The sequence below is a fragment of the Branchiostoma belcheri genome, unplaced genomic scaffold (genome assembly GCF_001625305.1).
Source record: "Branchiostoma belcheri isolate BF01 breed outbred unplaced genomic scaffold, Haploidv18h27 scaffold43, whole genome shotgun sequence".
NCBI classification, from domain to species: domain Eukaryota; kingdom Metazoa; phylum Chordata; class Leptocardii; order Amphioxiformes; family Branchiostomatidae; genus Branchiostoma; species Branchiostoma belcheri.
This window is the reverse complement of record NW_017804054.1, coordinates 1444161-1470261: the sequence shown is the minus strand read 5'-3', so window position 1 is coordinate 1470261 and position 26101 is coordinate 1444161. Positions and strand designations below refer to the sequence as shown.

Here is a 26101-nt window from a genome sequence, read left to right as displayed (position 1 = left end):
TGGAGCAGGGTTTTTATTGTGGGGGCATGGGTGCTAAGACATTTTTTAAAACATGTTTTGGTCCTTTTTTTACAGTCACAAGTGCATGTACACATGCATGGAGAGAAAAATGCATTCATACAAACACACATAAAACAGCATATTCAATTGAAATCTATAGAAAATGGCTCCCAATTCATTTAATCTTTCTGGAATCAAGACCTACATACAAGTCATGAAAACCAAGTCACATGATGACTTTTCTTAGACTATCCTGGTCATGACACAGCACGTCGGCAGAAAGTACTGCGACTACATAGAACCCCGTATTTTCACTCTTTTTGATGGATTTTTGGTCAACGTTGCATTATAATTTTGCCTGTTGCAGAGGATATTCTTTCCGACACAACATTTGGAAACTACTGTCGAAATGTTAACCTTATATGAGCGAATCCAACTTTATATGAGACATTCTGCTGAAGTGCTATGTACAATACATTACGGGTTTCGTGCAGGTGCAGTACATTCTGCCAATGTGCTTCATGACACTATTTATTAGCAGCATTTCCCTCCGACAACAGTATACTATCACAACACGACACCATTTAGTTGTGCACTTATATACCGGCTACAAAATACGTCATCAAATTGGCGTGATCAGCCAACCAGCAACCAAAGAGTCTCAATCTCCTCTATCCTAGCCTGTAAGGTGGCAGAGTATCTTAGCCAGACATATCGCCATGTTGTCTTATCTAGTCGAGGTATGGCAAGCACAGTTGTAGAATGGTGATATTGCACATCATGTGAAAGTATAGAACTGCGCTCCCTATATCCTGACTTAATCTAATGAAAAGGCAATAAATTTTGGCTTCAGATGATCACTGCTAAATCAGATCATACACTGACCTCCCTTAAGTTATGGACAATATAAGAATAAATTGTGGCATTCTTCTGCTCACTGGTTGGCTAAGCATGTCATCCTGATGATGTAGGTTGTTTCCCATGTTAAAATACTACACAGTTTATCCATTTGAGTAACAAGCATTAAAAATGCCTACGTTACTGGAGAAAACTTTTGGCTTCATCATTGCCATAACCGGCGTCTGTATCAACGACATTAAATACATTTTCAAGGTGACTATTCATAAACTAAATTCACCCGTTGCACCCGTCTCATTTTGTTTTTGTCAGTTTTTTACCATCATAAATATAAACAAAAATATACCTGAGTGTTTATTTTCAAAAATCACTATACCGTACTATGGCATTAACCTTGTTAACCAGGCCTTGGTCCAGGCGGATCTATCCGTTTCCTAACCTGTCTTTGATTGTGTGGCTGGACCAACTCCTGGCAAACAAGGCTATGGAATTTCTACTTTTTTTTCACCGCCTCTTTTTGCAATAACGACTGTACAGACCGCTTGGCCATTTGACATATTGTGTAGAACCAGTACAGGTACAGGCCGTGTAGCACGACGCCCAGCGCGATGGCGATCCTCCAGGCCGTGGCGTACTCGGCGCGACCGTACTCGGGCTGCGGCATGAGGAGGTAGACCCAGCCGTACCAGCAGACCGGGATGGTCGCCACTCGCACCAGGAAGAACATGGTCATGAAGGCCAGGCTGGTCACAACATGGGGCGGGGAGGTGTAGGACCACCCAGATAGTGTCAACAGGCGTCTGGTGACAAAGGGAAATAAAGAATTAGTACCTAGTAAATTATGATGACAAACATAGTACAAAGCTAAACTTAACGTTTGGAAGGTCATTTATTATCCTGATGAAGACGACAATGGTCATTGAAAATTTTATCCTCATGTACCCTTTGTGCTAGAATAAATTTTGGCATCATACAATGAATGCTAAATGTACCAACATAGACTTCCAAGATTGAATCAGAGTACAATCGTTTATCTACGGAACGGAAATATTGTTTTGGGCGGCTGAGTGGTGGGTTTTGTCTGTGGGGTGACTTCGACAAATGATTGGGATAGGAAGGTCAAGCCTGGCACCGTGTCCCAGCATGCACCTGGTGGAAGTAAGTGGGCAATACGTGGAGGAATTCAGGAAGTGGTTGACTGTTTGTAATACCCCATTGAATTACGTCGTACAATTGTCGTACAGTTCCAATATATTCACGAAAACCGAAACCACCAGAGGTCTGAAATCTCTTCTCGATTCAGATTACTACTGTACTGAAACAGTTCTTTGAAACCATTTTCACACAGGCTTACCTTAGATGAAGTAGAGGGTTTGACAACTCAGCTAACAGCTGCATGTTGCCATAGAAGTGGGCGAGAGGACTCATCTACAGATAGAAAAAATAACTTTAGAAAATCCCAACAAATCCATGAAGTAGGTAAAAGTTTTCAACAAAGTTATTCCCAGATGATTAGAACAATTCTTGCACAATTCTTTTAACAGATGTATGTTGGTAGTACTTAGCAAGATGCTAACGACAAGATTGATGAAGTTGTATGTCATAACGGTATAACCAACACATGTAGTGATGACACCACAATACGTACCAGGCCACACAGGATGCAGGTTACGGCTGTGACCACGTGATGCAGGATCATGAGGGGCGTGGCCAGGTACCGGTAACGGAACGCGATGATGATCAGGTCTGTGAAGTAACCAATCAGGACAGACTTCATTGAGTGATAGTTTTATCACATACAGACATATTGTAGAAATGACACCATGCAGAATTGACATACATTTTCCCGTTTCTATGATCTTGTCTCATGTGGAGGACATGTTATTCAGAAAAAAAGACTCCAAAATGTTCTTTGTGGAATTGCTACCACCATTAACCACACACATCATACATGTTATAACCTCATATAAAGTACATATGTACATACAGATAATCTCCAAGCAAATGTTGGGAAGCAAGCCCTTTACGTTTTTCAGGCCCCCATGTGTGATGGGGTCAGTGTGCAACAGATAGGGGAGATAGAAAAATGTTACGGTTTTGCCTCCGAACGTCTGCTTGGAGAAGGACAGACGATATGTCTAGTGCGCATGCTCACCTGCAACTACATATCCCACTACTATTGCACAGGCCACTTTCATGTAGGGCGACTCGTATCTAAAAGGAAAGTACGAGAAAGAAATGCAGTTAGTGGATTTCCCTGATTTTTGTATGCAGACAATTATATTATAATACTGTTCAGTAAAAAAAGTTCTTAAGCACACTGGTTCAAGGTTCTGGCGTTTGACTTCACGATAGTACTAATAGCGCTTAAAAGAGAATTTAGAATAACCAAGGACATTATACACTGTGTATAATGTCCTTGGAATAACAGAGAACGTGCTACACAGAATTAAGGTGACCTATATATATTACGCCTCAGGAATAATTTTACCAGCGACGTTGAATTAGAGCGTGACAGACACGACGCTCCCCGAAAAGGCGTGCAAGTATGAATGTTAATATGTCGGTATCCCATTTTTCTAACCAGGCACCTGTCATGTTGTTGTTAATTTGCGTGTTGTAATCTGTCAGCTAAATGATTACATATTCAGGTAATCCTTCAGTACACATTCCATGGTTATCATACTATTATAAATGTACTTTCCCCCATCCTCACTAGTTCTGTATCCACTCGAAGTGATTAAATCGACATATACGTTTTACACTCAAAATGGCCTCTCTGAAGGGCTATTTAAAGCGCCACCTAACGCGTTAGATGTCATTAGCGCAACAGTAAAGGCGAAATAAATAGAACCACTTTTGCCAACCATGCAGTTACACGTACAATGTATAACCACTGCTGTGAAGCTAAGTACCAAACATGTGCCAGATTTGATCATCATTTATAACTATATTTCTATATTTATATAACTTGTGAGTTGTGACAGTGAGAGAACACACCATAGATGTACTGTAATTCTGAATCTCTTCGAAAACGGAGAACTGTGGGTGACCAGGTATTGTCATGACAACATTGACCCGACCCGATACAGTACGCATGCGCCGTATAACAGTTGCCATGGCAACACGTCGCTCGCTCCTAAGCCAATCAGGACTATCCTACTGTCCTACCTGACAACATCCGGCTTCAGTCCGCTGTCCCTCAGGAATCCATACACGGCAAGAGCGCCCAACACAATAGAGGCGCAAGACGATAGGAGTCTGTTTGTACAAAAGCAACAAGAATCAATATAATCCCTCCTCCTAAATCGTATGTAACCTACAAGAGAAGAACGTCGCAATGATCTGTGTATACAGATTTTTGGGAACATGCGACTTTTCCTATGCCGTTCATGTGATTTTTCAACAGTTTTGAAATATAACCAAAACAAAATTCGGCAAGATAATAATTCCCGACTATAATTTTACAATGCATGCATATTAAAACAGGATATACGTATTTGTCTGTACACAAATCATAGTTTGGGTACCATCCAAGATAGCAGTTATTGCTCGCGTACTATTTTAATAGCTTCTAAGTTCTTAAGGAGGGTCTGCATGCCCTTTTTCGTTAACCGTTATGGGCTATTTTAATTTACCGTTAATCGTTGCCGGCCAGCTCTAATTCAACGTTAAGCGTTATCAGTATATTCCTCGTGAAGCGTTATGGGTCGTTTTAATTCAACGTAAAACGTTATTTGTCATCCTAAATTCAGCGTTAAGCGTTAACGAATAATTCTTCGTTACGCCTAATGTTACCGTTCAAAGTGCAGGAAAATGCGTCATTGAAGGTTTAAAAATACAAAATTTCCTGGGGGAGAATGCCCCCGGACCCCCCTACATTGCTCGCGCCTTTGGCGCTCGACTCGCGCTTCTGCGCTCGGTCGGAAATTGCGCTCGGAAATTGCGTTTTTGAAGGCTTAAAAATCCTAAATTTCCCGGGGAAGCATTCCCCCGGACCCCCCTAGATTACGAGCGCCTTCGGCGCTCCCCTCTCAAAATCCATCGGTAAAACTGGGCAGACTGAAAAAATGCAAGCTGGCCGATGTCGACTCGGACACCCGGCCGGTATTTGTGGACGCACTCGGGGACCAGGGCAGGTGGGAAACACAGGGAACACATACCTTTAAGGCATGCTTCATTACATGTAAGGTATACGTAATTTTGTCAGTGACCACCTTTTCTCACAAAGCGAGATACCAAATCCAGTGTAGCTTGAAAAAAAAAACTTGTCAATTTAGGACGTTGCCGACCGTCCTGAATTTACCGTTAAGCGTTATCGGCCCTGCTGAATTTACCGTTAACCGTTGCCAGCACCCCCCATGCAGACCCTCCTTAAGGCGTGCGGCATAATAAGAAGCGTACGCGTGGACCATGTTAATCGTATATATGGTATGCACAGGAGGCTAGCTATTAATTTGGAGCGTAAACTAATACTAATTTATACACCTGGTCCGGAAAAATTATTGCTCAGTCCAACACTATTCGGTAACGTATTAAACATGCTTGAGAATACTAGTATGACGTCCTATCCAAAAGTAGGTCACGAGAGGTCATGGTTTGGTTATGTAAACAGACATGTCGGCCGTTACACAACAGGCGGATATCAAGGCCTGTGTATTACAGCTTTTAAAAAAACAACCACAATACACACGGCTAAAACCTGGATTAGAATGTATTTCTGTAGGAATATTACAACTGTCATTTCATGAAAATAGGTCACAGATGTTGTCTACACACATAAACGAACGCCCCACATTTTGTTGCTTTTTAAATAAATAATATAATCAGACAGAATTTACCTGTTGTTCCAGTCAGCCCTATCCTTCGCAGAAAGACTGCGGTACGCAGACGACATCTTAGCCGACAACACGGGCGAGATAACGTCCTGTATCGCCCAACTTACGGCGAAGGAACCCAGTACTATTACGGCATACATGCTTCTCTCTCTAGCACAACCACGTGGACTGTGGAATCTGACGTGCTACAGGCGATATGCACGACCGACTGCCGCGTGTACACAAAACGACAGGCTGCTGATAAAACTAACCAGAGCTCGGGAAAAATATTTCAAACATCGACCAGTTCGTCTAGGCAACGCCTGGTCCCGGCTATTAAGAATATCTTGGGGTAATTTTCTGCAGCAAGACCGCCTCTTGCGTATGGTAATTAGATCAACCGGGCCGGCCGGTTGGTTGTCCCAAATCCGCCTGATGATTAGGACTAATGCATTCATGTTGGGCGGACACTCGTCACCATGTCCTGATTGATGTTCCTGCAACGGAGATCGAATGACTCAGTTTGTTTGTATTGCACCCTCGCTCCTCAATGAAATAGTATACGGACAGTTTTCTTTGCGTCTCATGCCAAAGAGGATGGTCTTCATCTTGACTTGAGGAACAAGGAATTTCATGGATTACTTTCAATTCAGCTTTCGTATCATTTACACAAGACAAAATCTTTACCGAACATTTGATTAAAAGAAAAATAGGATGGAGTGAAATAAAACAAGAAGCCATAGGTGACAATCCTCCGTGAAGTTTTATATTTTGCAACAAAAATAATCCCAAGCCTCAACGCCAGACCTACTGTGCAGACATAAGGCAACGGTTAATACAATGAGGGCGCGTCACAACCATAAAACATAAAAAGACCTAAATCCATTACTGCTCTCAGGGCGTGTAAAGATACTGTGCTTCAAGTTCGAAGTTCATTTTAATTACACACACACAATCATTGCATTCACATAAAGATTGGACTATCATGGTCGTGTCACTAGTAACAAAGACAGCCCCACCGTCTTACCGTGCCTGTTACTTATTAAGCGCGACTGGCAAAATTCCAGCAACAGTTGCGGCCAGCACCGCGAGTGTTACTGCCGTGGTACCACTGATCGGCCCCTCACCATCTGCCTGAAGTCCCCCCCCCCCACTGCTATTCCAAACAACGGGTTTTTCTGGACCATTCCAATTTGCCTCATAACTATAGGGGTGCATCTGCAACATTACATTGACCGCGAAAGCAGCAACGGCAAAAATACACATTCGTGCATCAACACGGGCATGCCCGCAGACGGCGTATAAAATTGCATGCCGATTACACAAAGAGAACCCAGTGTTTTGACTGCGAACACGAAAAAACGACTCCGTCCGGAGGTCCTGACCTCCTTCATGGAGTAATAATCTTGTTGGATAGGCAATGGAGTCAGCTTGTCTACTGCAGACCTGTCGCGTAGACAGCGCGTGTTGTCGCTCGCTCCTAGCCTCTACCAGGCTTGAGGGCGCGGCTGGAAATAGTAGAAATTGGCCAAATAGAGAGATAACACACCGAGGGAGTTTAGCCATCCAGTTTACAGTTTGCCGGCAAACTGTAAACGTAAACGGCAAACTGTAAACTGGATGGCTAAACTCCCTCGGCGTGTTATCTCTCTATTTGGCCAATTTCTACTATTTCCAGCCGCGCCCTCAAGCCTGGTAGAGGCAAGCTCGCTCCCCGGTGTCAGCAGGCACGTGCTGTGGGGAGATAGAGTCAGACCCGCGACAGAAACACAACGTGATGGATGATTCAAACCTCGTACAACACTATAGGGATAACGGCCTAGGAACGGCCAAGGAACGGCCAAGGAACGGCCTAGGAACGGCCAAGGAACGGCCTAGGAACGGCCTAGGAACGGCCTAGGAACGGCCTAGGAACGGCCAAGGAACGGCCAAGGAACGGCCTAGGAACGGCCAAGGAACGGCCTAGGAACGGCCTAGGAACGGCCAAGGCACGGCCTAGGAACGGCCTAGGAACGGCCTAGGAACGGCCTAGGAACGGCCAAGTTCGCCATCACCGTCTGACAATCCGCTGTCTAGACGCGGTTCCCGTCAGATATAGAAAATATAAGCCGAAAGCATGTCCTGATATAAGTTGCGGCCAGCGCCGCGAATAGCTTAACTTCAGGCAGATGGTGAGGGGCCAATAAGTGGTGTGTTACTGCCGTGGTACCACCTTATCGGCCCCTCACCATCTGCCTCGAAGTTCCCCCCCCCCACTGCTTTTCCAAACAACGGGCTTTTCTGGACCATTCCAATTTGCCTCATAATTATAGGGGTGCTTCTGCAATATTACATTGACCGCGAAAGCAGCAACGGCAAAAATACACATTCGTGCATCAACACGGGCATGCCCGCAGACGGCGTATAAAATTGCATGCCGATTACACAAAGAGAACCCAGTGTTTTGACTGCGAACACAAAAAAAAACGACTCTTCACAACACTCCGTCCGGAGGTCCTGACCTCCTTCACGGAGTAAAAAAAGAACGCAAGCATATCTAGGGTCCTGCTCAGTGATTTTTTTTAGCGCTTCGTTTGTCTTTTCAGCAAAACGCGCTTATATTAGCCACGAACCACTGAGCCAGACCCTACATCTGCTTGGACTCCGTTCAGTCCCACGAGAAAACTCTTCTTCTTCTTCTTCTACTTGGTAGTCCTTCGAGAAAACTAGGTTGAATGAAAAAGTACAAATGTACATTGCATATCAATCAATAGTTCTTGCTTGCAAACCTGCACTAATGCACAAGTTCTCTAGTGTCACTGACGAAAGGCAGTGGGGCTCAAGTAGTGGATGCTACCTGACTGATACGTCTGACCATTTCCAAAATCGTTATGCTTGACTAACTTGTTTTTTGGCACGAATGGAAAAGGTCTCTGAGCCAAGTCTATCGCTCAGCTCAGTCAGCTTCTCGCTGCCTTCCCAGAACCTCGGCAGCAGCCCTCACCTCTGTACCGTACGGTCACTTCCTGTCGTGGACGTGAGTTGTTTTTCCTCACTTCCGGTCCGAGGTCCATCCGACTCCGAGTCAGTTGTTTTCAGAGTTTTGTACCGCGCAGTGTGCCTTTTTTTCCTGCTCTGAAACTCTACAGATCGAAGGAGAGGGTCAGTTGTCGTGCATAGTCTATGCTGTAATACCAATCCAAGCCGGAAAGGTAGAACCCTTGGTAGAACAGATAGCCCAAAACCATGAAGAGCACACTGGTATTGTGTGCAACTGTCTTCATTGTTCTGGGTTCAACGGCCGGAGGTGCAACAGAAAAGTAAGTAAACTTGTCCCGAACGTTAACACTATTGTATGCATAAAAGCTGGTTTGGCCGCAGTGAAATATCGTGCATCGTTATCATCACTTCTTGTACTTCTAGCTAATGCGTAGAGTGATGAGGGACAGTCCGTTTTATATGTCCAGAGAGCTCAAAAAGGCTTTATGCTCCGACCTTTCTTTCAATTGATTTGATGACTTGACCCTTCGGCTCCCTGTATTATCATGATCTTTTGTGTACATTGACCGTTATCCGATAACAATTCACCTTTGTATTGATTAGTTCAACGCTATTGTTTAGTGGACATTGTACAATCGACCAACGGAAGCCAACTGTGCATGTATGTGAGGTTACTCATATTTTTGTACCAAGGGCATTATGTGTATAATGTCCTTGATCATACCAAGTGCAAAATTCATCATAATCATAATGACATAAAAGTTAACTTTTTGGAGGAAAATACGACTGTCTATAAAAAAGACTGCGCCACATTTTCCTCCTAAATTTAACCCTTCTTCGGCCGGCCAACTAAAACTTACGCCAAGTTACATATGAGGAAGTATCCATTATCACGAATAAATCCGGGTACCACGTAGGAATTCCCCTATCCTTACCCCGTAATTTTGAACTTCCTTGACTGATTATGACACAGGAAATACCAGTATGTTTGTACACGAGTGGTCTCATCACACATTGCGTCATTTTGATCCTGTCAGCTTCGGTCTTTTGGACTCTAGGGACCTGCAGTACCGAGTGCGCCGCCAGGAGCCGCTCGCCTTTGCCAAACACCCTGTCAGTATCTCCGCGGAGCTGGAAGACACGGTCATCTTCGAATGCTCCGCGGAGTCCAACGGTGGACAGCCAACTTTAACATGGTATAAGGTAAACAAATGTCAACATGTAGTTTACTATTTTTATATTGTTAAAATAGTACAACACAAAGTGGTAACGCACTCAAGTAGCTAAGACTTATTTTAACGCTACCATTTACGGCTTAGCCTACCATCTATAAGATCTGAAAGGTACAGGAACAGTGCTATTCTATACCTGGCAAAACTCTTAAACAGTGCTTAGTCTACCTGTAATCACCCAACTACCAATTGTATATATTGTTGTTATTTAGTTTGGTTAAGTTTGTAAATATTAATGATATTTTTTGTGTTCCCTAAAATTACGTAATTCAGCCTTTTGTACAATACTTTGTATTATTAGACTGCAATGTTGTTTTAGTTTTATGTCAATTTGCAAATAAACCATTTATATATAATGAGAAACGAATACATGTATAACAGAAATATAGATGATAATGCATGTGTAATACAACGTGTTGTTTCAACACGTTGAAATAATAATAATAATAATAGCCAAAGGAACATTATGGCATAGGTATAACGATTCAAACGCTGTGATTTTGCTCTCTGTATGTCTGACTAGGATGACCAGAGGGTTACTTCGTCCCAGACCGGAATATTTCTCCTGGCCAATAAGAACCTGTTGGTGCTGGTGTCACGTGACAACCTGGGCACCTACACATGTCAGTTGGAGCTGGGTGGTGACGTCATCAGGACTGACGCCACGCTCACTTTACAATCAGGTCAGAGACATTAAAAAGTTGTTTGTCCCTGCAAACCGTTGTATGATGTATATGTTTTGGAAAGCAAAGCATAGTAATTGTCTTTTTTACCCATGCTTTTCTTCCTTCTTTTCTCGAGAAACACCTACTTTGAATTTCTTATATACACCATTCAAATTCGCCCACCCTTCAGAGTCATACGCATTACTCAAAGTTATAGACTTCTTTTCAAGTACCGTTTTGGGAATCAACAAGCTCATAGAAGGTCCGTTTCAGTCAGTTTAACTAGTTCGAAGGTATACAAAAAATAGTTAATTCTTTTGTTTATATCAAGTAAAACTATTGGCACTCAGATAAACTAATTGCTGTTGTTGTATTTGTTCTGACATGACATATGATCTAAATTAACATTCCAGACGAAGAGAAAATTGAATTTCTTGAACGGCCTCAGAACGCGTCTGTCAACTTTGGTGAACGTCAGGTGTTCAGGTACGTCTGTGTGTAGCTATGAGTAGTTCAACTGTGTCCTTTTACGAATGTATTCTAAGAGTGGTGGGGTACGTAAATGTAAGACAATTGATTGACACCGTGTCGTTTTATATGTGCTTTGGTGAGGCAACTGAATGCAACTGCGAGGAAATAAAATTATGCTTTATGAAATTATCATGCTCTGAGATATACAATACACAAATGCAGCATCTTGAATTTACATAAATACTGTATGTATTATTAACAAATATTGCATGCTACATGTACATGTATGTTGTTGACAGTACTTATATATTTTGTTGGCTTATATTATCTCAATACAGATAAACTTTAAGATACAAAAGATTAGAAATACAAAAATACTACATAAACCTTACGAGAATTTACCATGTAAAAAAACTCAAAGATTTGGTGTCTCTCCCCCTTTCTATACCGAAGGTGTAAGGTCGCTGGTGACCACCAACCAACATGGCTGAAGGACGCGAGCTCGATGTTCCTGGACGGACAGCGGGTGTTCCAGCATCGGGGGGACCTGCACATCACCTCCGCCACCGTGGCTGACACGGGCCGGTACACCTGCCAGGTCAGGAACGGACAACACACCGCGGAGGCGCACGCCTGGCTAGCTGTGAACGTGGACACTGAGCTGGGTATTATAAGTAGTCAACATTGCATCTTTTTCTACAATATATATACATGTAGTACAAAGGAAGGATTAAACTTACGCACGACTTAAGTTCTGTCAATGTCTCTGCTTGTTCGTACATATAGCCTTGACAAGACTAATAAACATTTCTTTTGACGTTAATATAGCTCTTCTACTACCTTTCCCAGAGCAATGCTAAATGGTTCTATGTCGTTTATGAGAAATTAATAAACCATTCAACTACTACTACTACAACAACTACTACTACTACTACTACATGTACTACTACTACTACTACTACTACTACTTCTACTACTGCTACCACTACACTGCTAGGTGGCGCTGCAGCACAAAGATGCGGTTCCAAATGTGACTAAGTCTCAGTATCCCCTCTTGTTCCTACATAGTCTGCGGTCGCCCGGTGTACAAGAAGGGTCCTGAAGGTTTTATCGTTGGCGGTACGGAGGCTGACCCCGGGACCATCCCGTGGCAGGCCATGCTGTGGGACGTCCGGCCCAGCAGAAACAGGCACTTCTGTGGCGGCGCGCTGGTCAACTCTCAGTGGGTCGTCACGGCAGCGCACTGCATTGTAGAGGCGGAGGTTACAAAGGACGACTTCATCGGTAGATTTGCAGTACAATATATACACGTAGATACAATATAATGATACACACGATGTACATCTAAAGCCATAAGTCTCAATAATAACTGCACGACATACAAGAATATGAAGTTTAAGTCGATGTCCTTTAATAATCAGTGACAAAGGTATTTCAATACTGACGTCACTTTCCAAACTGTTCTTCTACATTGATCTAGTTCGCCTCGGGAAGCAGGTGGCTAAGCGCGGGGTTTTGGAGGAGAACGAGCGGTCCTACACGGTGCAGGAGGTTATCGTGTACGAGGGATTCGTCCACGACACGTACGACGCAGATCTTGCGCTCATACGCCTAACAGGTAGGCGGCGCTTTTACACAGCTTTTACTTTTTTGCGCCAGGCCAGCGTCCGTTTTTCCGTCATCATTTGACGAAATTTTCAGTCAGTGCCACTCATGACGGACAAAATTACAACTGAACTGAATCGAAGGATTCTGTCCCTTCGTCAGTTATCTCATGTATGTAATGGATTAATCCAAGATGCAAGATGTTGTCTTGCCTATAACGTCATTTCAACCAACACTGTCCGATCTATTCAACATCTGCAGCTTAAATTCAATTACCAAAAGCTAAAATCCGATGCAGATAAGCAATTTTTTATCTGCCTCGTTGAAGATCCTTTCTAGAAACTGTTTTGAATTCCTGTATTCCAGAGAGAGTCCTATACACGGACTACATCCTGCCGGTGTGTTTGCCGTCCGTGGACCGGGCTAGGCGCCTCATCCGGCCGGGTTCGGCGGGGACTGTGTCGGGATGGGGTCGTGTGGTGGAGGGAGGACCTTACTCTAATGTACTGAAGAAGGTAAGCAATCGGGACGGGGGTCGCTACAGACTATCTTCCGCCTTCGACCCATTGGTCACGTCAGTCTGGAAGATGTTTTGAATGCCCAACTCCTCAGTTATCTTGAAGAAGACTAGAAATCCGATCCACTCATTGTGTTGGAAAACAGTTTTTATATGTTCCATAGACTAGTATTTTCTGTTATTTCATACAGTAGTGTGTAAAGAAATCTTCTTCAAAACACATTTCAAAAAGTTATAATTTGAAATTTGATTTGGGGAGTCTATTGTGAAGTTACAAAAATACACCGTTTAGATAATAAATCTTGTCTAAAGCCGCACTATACTTTCTTTATTTTCAGCGATAAATTTGGTTAGGCGGGTATTGAAAATAGATGTTAACAATTTTCCAAGACAACTTGTTACAGAGACTCCTCTGTAATTACTGGGGTCGTCTTTTAAAAATAGTGTAGTACTACTTAACATTCTGACGACCGTCCGCAGGTTCTGATTCCCAGGGTGTCCCAGGGGCGTTGTCGGAAGGCCCACCCACAGTATGACGTCACCAGAAACATGTTCTGCGCAGGTCGGCCCGGAGGAGGGGAGGACGCGTGCGACGGGGACAGGTCAGGGCAATACCAAATATGGTCATCAAATACCAAATATGGTCACAGGGCTGCAACACCAAATATGGTCACAGGGCTGCAACACCAAATATGGTTACAGGGCTGCAATACCAAATAAGGTCACAGCGCTGACAAAATATTATCTCTACCTAAGACCGCTAAGAATATCACTGGGCAACCAAAATTGGATGTGTATGACCTATGACTTTGGAATTGGAGTATGATCATTGGTTCATTGGTGTTAAAGTATGATTGTTAAGAACACGCACACACACACAGACACACACACACACACACACACACACATACACACACACACACACATTTCTGTAGCACCCTGAATTTACGAATTGATAGATTAAGGATATTGACGTATAAGTGTACTGTGTTCCAGCGGAGGTCCTTTCACTGTGTATGACGAAGACCGTGAGTACTTGCTGGGGGTGGTGAGTTGGGGAGACGGCTGTGCGTTGGCGGGAAAGTTCGGAGTGTACACTCGTCTGCACAAGTTTTTCACCTGGATACAAGCGATCGTAGTGGAAGGTACAGCCTTTTTTTCTCCATCCAAGATACTAGTATTCGATAATTTAGCTATAGCAAAGTTGAATACAGTAGGTCTTAATGTTCTCCATACCTAGTCAACGTTTCGGTAGCCCACCTGTAACCTTCCTGTGTGCAATACTGACCTTCTACTGCTAGGTGGCGCTGCAGTGGAAAGGCTGGTGCCCCACACGTGACTATGCTGGTATCACCCCTCGCCACAGTTTATGGCCAGAATAGATTTGAAAAAAAATTCATTGTCCAAAGCTGAATACAACTAGTATAATCTCCTTGAATGATTAATTGGTTGGTTGGTTGGTTGGTTGGTTGGTTGGTTGGTTGGTTGGTTGGTTGGTTGGTTGGTTGGTTGGTTGGTTGGTTGGTTGGTTGGTTGGTTGGTTGTTGAAATGATATTATGTCCATTTTGCAATGACAAATCAATTTTACAGAAGAATCGCAAGAGGACGCAGGGTGCGTAACTTCAAACCTCGGTGCCATCGCAAACGGCAGGGTGGTTGTTGACAGCAGCGCCACCCCCGCCCAAGCCCGGTACTTCTGCGACGCTGGATATCGTTTAGAGGGAGCCGCAGTGCGCGTGTGTGAAGTGGGCGGACGATGGAGTGACGAACCACCAAGATGCACAGGTCAGTACTTTTTTTCTTCATATCTATCTTAACACCTACACAACTGATTAAAGTGTGTCAATAACTAGTCATTGACATTGAGATGAAAGTACTGCATTACGAGCTATTTGCATATTTGGGACCTATCATTTGAGGTAGGTATAGGCGTTTCGTCGGTCTCGTACATGTAAGACCCTGAAGATACTTCGTCTACACCATGTACTTATTCATTTTTTTACGCTTGGAGCGCCTGATGATGAGTTCTAGATGCGAGTCTCTGTTTTTCTCCCCCTACCCCCACCCCCGTGTAAGCCCTTCTTATAATATGTGAACTTGCTGTCTCCAAAGCGTTCTGTTTGTTGCAAGTGTCTCGAATGTGTCAATACCTATGTCCATGGCTTTTGATTTATCCCATTTGAGGATAGATAACATAAAAGGTCTGGGGTAGAACATTTAGACAGCGCTGTCTTCATATAGCATTACAGTGCCCGCCCGTCGAATCCCCGAGAAACGGAGTCGTGCAGACACCAAGGCGACAGCACGGAGACATGGCCACGTACACATGCGACTCTGGGTACGAGCTGAAGGGGCCGAGAAGCCGCGTGTGTCAGTATGGACAGTGGGTTGGGAACGAGCCCAGGTGTGAACCCATGGGTGAGTATTGTTATACTCAATTTCATTGGTCAACTCAAACAGTAAAGTGTTATGTCACAGCGAGCTCTTGCTATGTAGTAACGCTATCCAATGTAACGTTAGCGCATATGTGCATGTATAAAATGCGGTTTCAAGCTATGGAGTGTGTCAGTCCTTTTTCTGGTAGCTTTTAGAAGGTGATCTTTAGTAATTGCAGGATAATTGTTTTAAGCGGCATGGTAAGCAAGCAAATTGAACGAATGCGTCACACCTTTTTGACACATACTATACTCTATAGTATGTGAGGCTAAGACATAAAGTACGTACTACGTTTGTCTTCACGTGCAAAAAAGATCATTACAAATTTACAAGTTGTCGTGAAATAAGATATATCACATTCGTGTAAATGATAATCATGATATTTCTTATAAAACTAGGTTGTCCCATTCCAAACCGACCTGAGAACGGCCACGTACGTTTTGAGACCCGCACGCACGGCTCCCTGGCGATTTACACCTGCACTGCAGGGTACGAACTGGCCGGGCCCCACATGCGGGAGTGCGTCAACCGACAGTGGACCGGCAGTCAGCCAGTTTGTGAGAAAAAGGGTAGGTAAACTCTTCCTTATAGGTTGGGATAGTCATATATGTCATCTAATCTTTCCCAACATTCACAGCAAAGCCACATTTTGTAGATGTAGGTTGACATTGTTCGAATACCTAGAAAAACAGACGACGAAGAAACATTTGTGGTAATTCTTGGAGAAAAAATCAAATAGGTTACAGCCTTCAATCACTTTTTATAGTTTTTAATGTTAAACGGATATCAAGCTGAACAAAATGCTGTATGATGTTGTTCCTTACCAGGGTTGTAACAGTGTTGACACAAGAATTCAGAGGGCCATTATATAGAGGACGCAATTTGACTAGGCTACACCTAGAACAATTGTAAATGTAAAGAATATTTCCCCCTGTAGCGGTACTGTGTCCGCCTGTCGAAGCCCCGGCGAACGGAGCCGTGCAGGTGTCGGGAAGACAGACCGGAGACAGGGCCAAGTTTACCTGTGCTCCTGGGTACGAGATTAGAGGGCCACAGAGTATCCTGTGTCAGGACGGAGTCTGGGCTGGGGACGAGCCGACATGTGAGCCCCAAGGTAAGGAAAGTGTTTTCTTATAACTTTGTACCATTTCCACTAGCGCGTGGTAATTTGTTGATTACTTTGTTGACTGGTTTTTTGATTCTGGGTCGTTTAAGGGACAATCTACAAGTCTGTGTCCGTTAAAACGACGAGTGTTTTGTCATTTTGTTATCTCTGACTGGAGGTTTTGTTTCGTTGTGGTTGTTTGTTCGTTTATTTCTGTTCTGTTTGAATGCGCACGGTAGAGTCACAGGATAGGATGATTATGTAACCACAGATTGTCAAGAAGGACGAATTGGAGGTCAAAATGGTCTAATTTGAGGAATGCATGTGTAGCATGTGCAGAAATTCACAATGAATGAAACAAGAAATTAACAACAACAACTACTATTTCTTATCATTGTTGTCATAAAGAAGAGGACTTTCCTCGTGACTGTACGGACTGGTACGACCAGGGACAGAGGGACTCCGGGGTTTACTCCGTCCAGCCTCGGGGCTCAGACGATATCTTCAGCGCCTGGTGTGAGTTTGAGGACGGTGTCTGGACAGTCATCCAGCGGAGACAGGACGGCTCTGTCGACTTCTTCCGCAACTGGCAGGAATACAAGGATGGTAGGTTACCACAGATAGACTGACTACACGTCTTTTTGGACGAATCATTCCTTCAGAATATAAGAAATGTATTCACTTGGGGATCTCTATACATTAGAGTTAAAGGATAGAGAATCCTTAACCGAGGTAAAGCATGATGCCATTTCTAGTAGTAGTCCAATGTGGCTTCGTCATATGCACGTCTCTAGTTTGGGGTCTACGTGTATGTACGTACATATGTATCACACAAGGGCACGTCTACTCTTTCGATAAATCTGTTGAACTCTTTGATATATATATCGAGTAACGTATCATGTTACAGTATACGCAAGACACCATCGTACCACCGAAAAAAGTTCTATACTCCTAGCTACTCGGATCTGAGTACCCTAAGGAATACATTGAAAGCAGTGATAAAATGTATGAAAGTTGGAACTGAAAATAATGCATGGTTAGCTAACATGGCTTTAGGCCGTTTTTCTATCAACAGAAAATGTTGTTTTCATAATGTTAGACAAAGACATGTAAATACATTCTGTGTTAAGGCCTAGGCATTACACGTTTCATTTCTGTTAAAGGTTTTGGTGATGTGGCCGGTGAGTACTGGCTTGGAAACAAGAATATCTACTTCCTGACCAACCAAGCAAAATACAAGCTGCGGATAGATCTGGAGGACTTCGACGGGCGAAAGTTCTTCGTCGAATATTCACAGTTCCGAATAGAGAACGAAGCCGACGACTACAGGCTTCGGCTCGGGAACCACTCGGGAAACATCGGGGATGGCATGACGAAGCTGGACCGAGACCAACCCTTCACGACTAAGGACCACGGCGCCAGGCAAGGTTCGCACTGCGCAAGGGTACAGAAAACGGGCTGGTGGTTTGGTGAGGTGTGCCTCAACTGGGCCAACTTGAACGGAATGTACAAAGATAGTGGTGAATACACGGGAGAGCAAAATGGCATCTTCTGGTTCCCACTCAGACTGATCGGCTACCCAAAGCTGCACTCCCTGAAAAAGGTGACCATGAAGTTACGCCGCCTAGCAGAACCTGGTGGAACAGGTGAAGTTAAGCCAACTCCAACACCGGCCCCAGAAGAGTGCACAGGACAATGTGGCGGTAGGTGTTATCTGTGAGATTTATGCAGGGTATAATGACCGCCATGTTGGTGTCCCTATTTATATCTCAATGAAGTACTAGTGTACACGTATACAGTATTCTTTTGTTTTATCGGTAAGTATTCTTCTGTTATTCCCGTCAAGATTGCAATTAGCAATAGTATACATTCGAACACTGACTGACCTCTATGTTTATCTCTTTTATATCCAGGCTCAAACTGTGATTTGAAAAGTGTGGTGAATCCGATTGACCACAAAACGTCTGGCTTTAACCAAGGAGCATGGATGAAGGATCCTACAGGAGACCCAGACACCATCTACTACATGAACAACTACTACGTAGGGTCCATTCTGGTCTACAGAAACCTTGACGACTTCAAGAACGATCGGCTGCAGAACACTATCAAAGTGTCTGCCTGTGGTACAGGCCATGCTATCTACAACGGTAACTTCTACTCTACAAGGTATCACAGCAACAAGATGTTCAAGATGAACTTAAAGACAGGAGCTACAGTTGAAAGAATCCTTCCGGACGCCGGAAGTAAAAACACGTACCACTATCAGGGAAAAGCTCTCACGGACATAGACTTTGCTGTCGATGAGAAGGGATTATGGGTAATCTACGCCACGCCCCAAAATGGCGGCCGTATCGTGGTGAGTCGACTGGATCCAGAGGACCTGTCCATCATCCAGACGTGGAATACGACGTACACGAAACGAAATGCCGCCAATGCTTTCATGATATGTGGAGTGCTGTATACAGTTGGTAAGTAACATTTTCCTCTTCAGCGTTCCTCTTCGCGTCTCCTTTTGTCCAAACTTTTTTTAATCAACTGCTAGTAAAACAAGCAGTACTAACGACGTGCCACCTGCTTGTGTGGCCCGTCGGAAAACGGAGATGAACGGAGATGAGCGCCGCCCTTTACACCATTTGATGTTGGACGCACCTAGACTTAAACTGGACTTAATGGAGCAGTGGACTTAATGGTGGGATAATAAGGGATTATACTATTTTCAACACTGAATCGTGACAGAAATTTCAGAGTTTTCAAACACTTGTGTCAAACATAGCATTTCTTTACATTTTTTTTTATTCTAATATTTCATGACTAGACATGGTGACGACACACTCAAGTTATGTCAACTTATTTTATGCCACCACCAACGCAGAGGACGAATACAGGACAGGACACTACAAGTGGGGAAAGGTGTGTAAAGTGGCACAAGATCGGTGGCATGTCAGGACTCGAACCCGGGACTTCTTGGTTCCGAGTCGAGCACTCTGCCGTTACACCACACGACCCCACATTTCTTTACATTAAGTCATCCTTGTTTCTTTTTCGCCAGTTCGGCAACGAGGGGTCGACTACTCCTTTAACACGACGACCGGAGAGGAGGGATCCCCCGGCCTGCCGTTCCCTACGGTGACCAGTGACATCCGGCATCTGTCGTACAACCCCCGGGAACGGAGACTGTACGCCTGGCGGGCAGGGCACCAAGTCACGTACGACTTAGAAATATCCGGCCTGCCTGACAAAGGTAGGTAGGAAGGTTGATGCTTGAGGTGCACAGGACATTGTAGTTATTAAGGACAGACATAAATTTAAGAGCAGTGTTAACCGCCACCTCAGTAACATTGGACAGCGTCCCTGTGACAGCTGCTAAGCTGAGACTGGCATTGTATAGATAAAAAAAAGGAAGTAGCCAGAGAGTAGACTGGTAACCATTCTGGCCCGGCCTTGGAGTTTTACCCGTCCAGTCCCGCTATACTAAACATTTGGTGCTTATATTTACAGCCTTTCCTTCTGATCATGGAGGATCTAGATTAACTGAATACCTTTACCTTAGACCTTAGTTCCTCCTGCAACTAGAATACCACCCTGTAAAAAAAACAGGAATCTTACGATGGGTTGATACTAGGCTACAAAGAGAATCATTTTGATTCATTTTGTCATTTTCGCCTATATTCTATTAACTAATTGCTGACATACGTTCATTTCCAGAGAGTCTACCAAAATTATGTAGAGGAAAATTGTGCAAAGGTATGTGAACTGTCTTCTATTCACCGTACAAATAGCATTATGGGTTTGCACACTTGCGGCATTCATTTTATGAATATTGTGTATCAGTATGATATTCATAGGCTTACTAGTTTAATGTTGTTTGTTTTGGAACATGTTGATGTATATAATCATTTTTTCTGTAGATTGTTCTGATGCTTTCAACTACCATAAACAAGATGGCGTCTACACAATTGAGCCAGAAGTGGGTGTGTCATTCCAGGTAAGCTGATTTAGATCATAAACGGTTCAAAATCAGGTAATGAATTAGACTTTTGTCAGTGTGTATATAGATGAAAAACAGTCTTCTTGTTATATGACAATTATGGGAGGAGAGAATTAAGCCTAAATTTCACCTTCTTTAATTCTGGAGAAAAACATAACAGTGGGTTACTTCTGTATAATACAGGTCTACTGCCGTATGGTTGATGGTGCTGGATGGACGGTGATTCAGCGGAGAAAGGACGGTTCTGAAAATTTCTTCCGCACTTGGGACGACTACAAGAATGGATTCGGAAGCCCAGGGAACGAGCAGTGGCTTGGGAACGAGAAGATCCATGCGCTCACCAAACGCGGCGTGTACAAACTCCGTGTTGACCTGACCGATTTCCAAGGAAATGAAGGATTTGCAGAGTACGACTTGTTTTACTTGGCGGGTGAGAAAGACCGGTACACACTGAGGCTGGGACGATACAGTGGCACAGCGAAGGATTCCTTAAGTTACCATGCAAACCTACCGTTCAGCACCAAGGACAGGGACAACGATGGTTTCTGGTCAAATTGTGCGGCCAATGACAAAGGAGGTACGTGGATAAGCCACTAATTTTCAATGCAATAATAGCAGATACATGCAGATTTAGATATGAAAGGCATAATTGGCAAGATTACATATAATACAACAAAGAGTTCAAATGACGGTAAATATTTAGATGTTTAAGTCTGACTTTGCTTGGTACCCGTAGGTTGGTGGTACGATGGTTGTTACGCCTCCAACCTGAACGGACAGTGGTACCCAGCGGAGTCCCACACACGGCACCCTGACGGACTGGTGTGGTGGCAGTGGCCGTACTGGGACAACAACTACCACTTCTCACTTAAGTCTACGGAGATGAGGATCCAGTTCCAACCAGACGCTCAAGGTAAGGGGTGGCATACGCGGTTCAAATAGGCAATCTTCAAACTGAAATGTATCAATTACCTATTGTTCTATCTCTGCAGAAGGTCATCGCTAAATGTCTGATTTTGAAAGAAAACTGCGAATGCAATTAAACTATTAATTAAGATGCGATTATTTTTGCAGATACTGAATTGTACGTAGACTGTGACGCGGTGAAACGCTCAGGAGAGCGGGTTACCGGAGTGTTTTGGATCCGTCCGAGGGAGACGGTTGAGCCTTTCCCCGTCCACTGCGACTTACAAGACGGCGATGCCGCCTGGACCGTCATCCAAGAGCGAAATCACACCGTGGGGGAGAACTTCACGAGGGGTTGGGAAGACTACAAGAACGGCTTCGGCGTCATTTCCCGAGAATACTGGCTTGGTAATGACAAGATACACCAACTCACTAAGGACGGGGACCACAGAGTCAAGGTCCAAGTTCACTCGTTCAGCGGTCTACAAAGATCGTACGAGTACGATAACTTTAAGGTGGCAGGAGAAGATGAGAACTACCGCCTGACGTTGTCTGGTTTTACAGGAGCCGGTTCGTGCATGGAACGTGTTGGGACCGACTTGAACGGGATGGCGTTCAGCACCATGGACAGGGACAATGACAAGGTCGGCTACAGTTGTGCGGAGAGATGGAAAGGAGGATGGTGGTATAGAGGGTGCACTCAACTAATACTCAACGGGGTTATTAAGGAATACAGTGGTCACGAGGAGTATCGTGAAGTAACGGGAAGAGGAGAGGGTCTTTGTAACGTTTGCTTACAGCAAGGCCCACCCGTGTCTCTAAATTGGGTCAGTATCAAGATACAGGCAAGGGAGCAGCCTGACGTGTATCGGGACTGTGATCACGCCCGTAGCGATGGGAAAACAGCCAGCGGGATCTACCAGCTTCAACCTCGGGGGGCAACCCAACCTTTCTCCGCCTTCTGCGAGATGGAGTCTTCGAAGGGAAGCTGGACTGTGATCCAAAGACGAACCAAACAGGGCACGGTTAACTTCACCCGAGGCTGGGAAGACTACAAGAGAGGGTTCGGTGACCTGGAGGGCGAGTTATGGCTCGGGTTGGAAAACATATTCGCTCTGACGAACCAGGGACAATATGCGCTCCAGATAGACTTCAAAAGCTACACAGGGGTTTCCGGCTACACTCTATACTCCTCCTTCAAAGTTTCCAGCGAGAGTGATCACTACCGCTTGCACCTGGGGAACAGGCGAGGGGGCATAAGCGACTGTCTGAATACTCGCTCCACAGGGAAAAACGTCACAGGAATGGCTTTCACGACATTTGACAGGGACCATGACATGGCACGCTATAATTGTGCAGAGAAGTACAGAGGTGGCTGGTGGTTTAACAGCTGTTCCAGCGTGATTCTCAACGGAGTGAAGAAGTACTGGAGAACCCATGATCAGTACTACCAGGAGGTTCGCCAGGGTCTCGGTCTGTACAACGTCTGTCTGCAACAGGGGCCGCCAGTCTCTCTGTCGGACGTCACCATGAAGATATCTACATTCCCTAATTTGTCATAGTTCAAGTACATGACTTTGTTATCAATTAGCATCTAAGCTTATGAAACTAAAATTTAACCTTGTAAATGAATGTCTTTGTGTGCATTCAATAATCGACGGCAGTAAAATTTGTGGTTCACGTTTTTTTTCAATTATTTTTTATCAAAGCATATGTGCTGATCTCTGGTTACCAAACCTTTTTATACCTCCCGAGTCCTACCTCTCCGCAAATAGGTCTGGGGGCTGTAGGACTCCGGAGCTATAATAGGTTTGGTAACCAGGGTAGCTGATCTCACCAATAAGATTTGTGTACGTATGTGTGTCAATCCTTACTTAACTTCGTTTGATGGTAGCGTCTGTTTTGCTAGGTTTCCTGTGCTTGTTGATGTTATGGCATTTGTAAGACATCCAGGGCGTCTTGGTCTGAGAAGTCATTTTGTAAGACATCCAGGGCGTCTTGGTCTGAGAAGTCATTTTGTAAGACATCCAGGGCGTCTTGGTCTGAGAAGTCATTTTGTAAGACATCCAGGGCGTCTTGGTCTGAGAAGTCATTTTGTAAGACATCCAGGGCGTCTTGGTCTGAGAAGTCATTGATTTCCATTGCAATGCTTCTGAGTAAAACACCACGAATGCTTTTAAACTGTACGGATTCCTGTGGAATGGTTAGAAGTTTGCCAATTGTTACATACGTTACTATTAGGCTCGCCACTGAGGCGTCGCTAAAAACAAACAAACAAACAAACAAACAAAACACGATACCAACTTGTTTCGAGGTTTGTAAGCTGTGAACTTTAGAAATTGTGACTATCAACTAGACTTCAAGTGAGCACTTTTCTTCTGTCAGACAGAATGATGTAGGAACAAAGCAGGCAGTGAGAGTTTTCTGGAGAAAAAACATAGGAGGAAAACGTTCTCGTCTGTGGCGAGTGTGACTTCCTAAACCCCTGATATCTTTCACTGATTAACTGTTATTATGTTTAGTGACATCAGACATTGGAAGACTTGTTTACGTTGGTATCTATTACCCCCTATTCCATTTTATGTGCCACGACATGCGTCCAAACATGCAGTTTAGAGCGCCCACAAAAGCGTTCTAATTATCATATTATTTATGTACCCGAGGGCTTAAATTATCAGCAACCGATATCAGTAGGCTTGTCGCCTAAGGGTGACAATTTTAAACTACAGGTATTTGTGTGTGGAAAAATGACTTTCCACCTTATTTAAGCCGTAGAAATATTTTGAACCAAAATTTATAAAAAAATCATAAAGGCACAACAGTACAGGCATCGACAGTAGCCTGTATAAAGAACCGTGCTGGTGTAACTTATCTGTGTCTTGGTGTTGGATAGCATGCAAAGAAGATTGGCAGTTGCCACTGATAGGCACAGTATGTCAGTAGTGCAAAAAAGACTGTTAAAAGGAATGTCAGGAAAAACTTTCAATCAGCACCGTTGAATTTGTGGACAGGTGGTGAGTGGTACAACAACAGCCTTGACAGTCTGTTGTGAAAAGCACCTTAATAAGACAGCCTTCTGAACTGGATACACTGGTTTTGCTTCACGAAGCATAACAAATTGATATAAATTACGACCCCTTTGCACAAAGCGCAAGGATACCTGGTGGAAATGAAGTTCGCCTTCCCAACTCAACTTGTACCAAAATACAACATTTGAAAGCCCATAGATACTTCAGGTAATTTTTATAGTAGATCTCAAGCGATGTAAACCCAAACAATGGTCCAGCGAATAATTAACCTATTTCAATACCACGCACTACTTTTTGAACCTCAGTGACGCGGAAGATTCGGGGTGTGTACCCCAGAAGGCATCGAGACCAACGTTAAGCTTCGTTTTGCTGGTGTTGTCAGCGTCGCCATTTTTTTGCGACAGGTGAGCTACAATTCTTATTTCTTGCCAAACATTTGACATTAGAATACAACAGTGACATGGTTGAATGTCTTTATTCGCCTCTCCAATCTGTGTTAATGTGCATATATTGGTCTTTCCGCTTAATTAGGTTGACAGTGATCTCTAACCTATTTAGCTCGCAAAAGGGCTACCCCTCCACTCGTCGCGACAGAAAAGATCGTAGATATGTACAGAAAAACGTTGCAGGCCATCTTTAGACGACTGCGCCAGTGCTAAACACTATACCTCCGTCCGCCACCATTTCTGTACTTAAAAATGGCACTGCAACCAAATCCAGTCTACCAGCCTGAGCAAATCTCCCGCGGTACATTACAAGCTGTCTCGCAAGGCAGAAAGAAACGATCAAGAGAGAGTAGTGAGGATGATGCTGAAGAGTTGAACGAGGCTTTGATGCAAACTGCCATCACGGAACAAGGAACACCCTATATATAGAGAGATAGACAGATAGATAGGGCATTGCTTTCGCGTCACGTGTATCAATCCTTTTTGTGTAAGAGTGTCCTTGGCACGATCCAGTCGAACAACTTCAGCTGCACTCTTGTGCCCTGAGCTAGGTGAAACGTTTTGCTACAAGGGAGTATTCAACGAAGCTGGGTTAATCTGTCGGTGGCGCAACGGTTAAAGCGTTTCATGCGTACTGTTAGTGTATATATCTATAAAATTATTTTATCTATCATGAAAATACAATAGCCACGGTGTGGCATTTGCTTATGTCGATTTACCTGAATCTTGCCCTAGGAAAACCGCGGAACGAAGTATCATGGATACCCCTGATTGTTCTACCGAAGGCAGCATCAGGGCTGGGACCACTTTAGTCCTTCAACCTTCAAGAAGTAATGAGGCTAGGTATGTTTTTCGATGGCGGATTTTTCAATGATGCTAGGTTGCAGATATTTCGGAAATTGCATACATCGAAACCAGATTCCTAGAAACTTCATGGCCTCTACGTCAGGGGAATAATTGGAAACAGACTTTACCCTGTTGATTTATACATATGTGCTAACCATAGCCAAATAATTGTCAGATTGAAAAACTGTGTGATACCTTCC

The 26101-nt window shown here is 43.9% G+C and overlaps 2 protein-coding genes and 1 long non-coding RNA gene across 3 annotated transcripts in view; 2 read left to right on the top strand and 1 right to left on the bottom strand.

The window, feature by feature from the left end:
* Nucleotides 1-139: 139 nt before the first annotated feature.
* LOC109478318 (transmembrane protein 56-A-like) lies at nt 140-6071 on the bottom strand. Its single transcript, XM_019779807.1, has 6 exons — nt 5700-6071; nt 4030-4119; nt 3014-3072; nt 2507-2604; nt 2213-2286; nt 140-1658 (listed from the first exon to the last, which is right to left on the bottom strand). The coding sequence occupies exons 1-6, from the start codon at nt 5834-5836 to the stop codon at nt 1352-1354; spliced, it is 765 nt and encodes a 254-aa protein (XP_019635366.1). The 5' UTR covers nt 5837-6071; the 3' UTR covers nt 140-1351.
* Nucleotides 6072-8820: 2749 nt separating this feature from the next.
* Nucleotides 8821-23542, top strand: LOC109478217. Its single transcript, XM_019779673.1, has 23 exons — nt 8821-8974; nt 9713-9857; nt 10410-10569; nt 10965-11037; nt 11476-11687; nt 12091-12306; nt 12503-12640; nt 12994-13142; nt 13625-13746; nt 14141-14289; nt 14736-14930; nt 15387-15563; nt 15980-16150; nt 16519-16695; nt 17095-17292; nt 17850-18389; nt 18600-19154; nt 19736-19927; nt 20392-20430; nt 20595-20671; nt 20858-21251; nt 21411-21587; nt 21749-23542. Exons 1-23 carry the CDS (start codon nt 8901-8903, stop codon nt 23140-23142), a joined length of 5724 nt encoding a protein of 1907 aa, XP_019635232.1. The 5' UTR covers nt 8821-8900; the 3' UTR covers nt 23143-23542.
* A 1386-nt stretch (nt 23543-24928) lies between these two features.
* The window catches only part of LOC109478245, a 3715-nt gene continuing 2542 nt past the window's right edge, over nt 24929-26101 (top strand). The window contains exons 1-2 of the long non-coding RNA XR_002140718.1: nt 24929-25013; nt 25791-25898. This is a non-coding gene — a long non-coding RNA (uncharacterized LOC109478245). The remainder of the gene's footprint in view (nt 25014-25790; nt 25899-26101) is intronic.

Bases quoted from the DNA above. Each gene is read 5' to 3' on its own strand.
- LOC109478217 (XM_019779673.1), top strand. From the start codon at position 8,901: ATGAAGAGCACACTGGTATTGTGTGCAACTGTCTTCATTGTTCTGGGT. The intron at 14,290-14,735 runs GTACAGCCTTTT...TCAATTTTACAG, and splicing joins ACAAGCGATCGTAGTGGAAG to AAGAATCGCAAGAGGACGCA. The intron at 14,931-15,386 runs GTCAGTACTTTT...GTCTTCATATAG, and splicing joins CGAACCACCAAGATGCACAG to CATTACAGTGCCCGCCCGTC.
- LOC109478318 (XM_019779807.1), bottom strand. From the start codon at position 5,836: ATGTATGCCGTAATAGTACTGGGTTCCTTCGCCGTAAGTTGGGCGATA. The intron at 2,287-2,506 runs GTACGTATTGTG...TTCTATCTGTAG, and splicing joins CCTGCATCCTGTGTGGCCTG to ATGAGTCCTCTCGCCCACTT. The intron at 1,659-2,212 runs GTAAGCCTGTGT...CTTTGTCACCAG, and splicing joins AACCCTCTACTTCATCTAAG to ACGCCTGTTGACACTATCTG.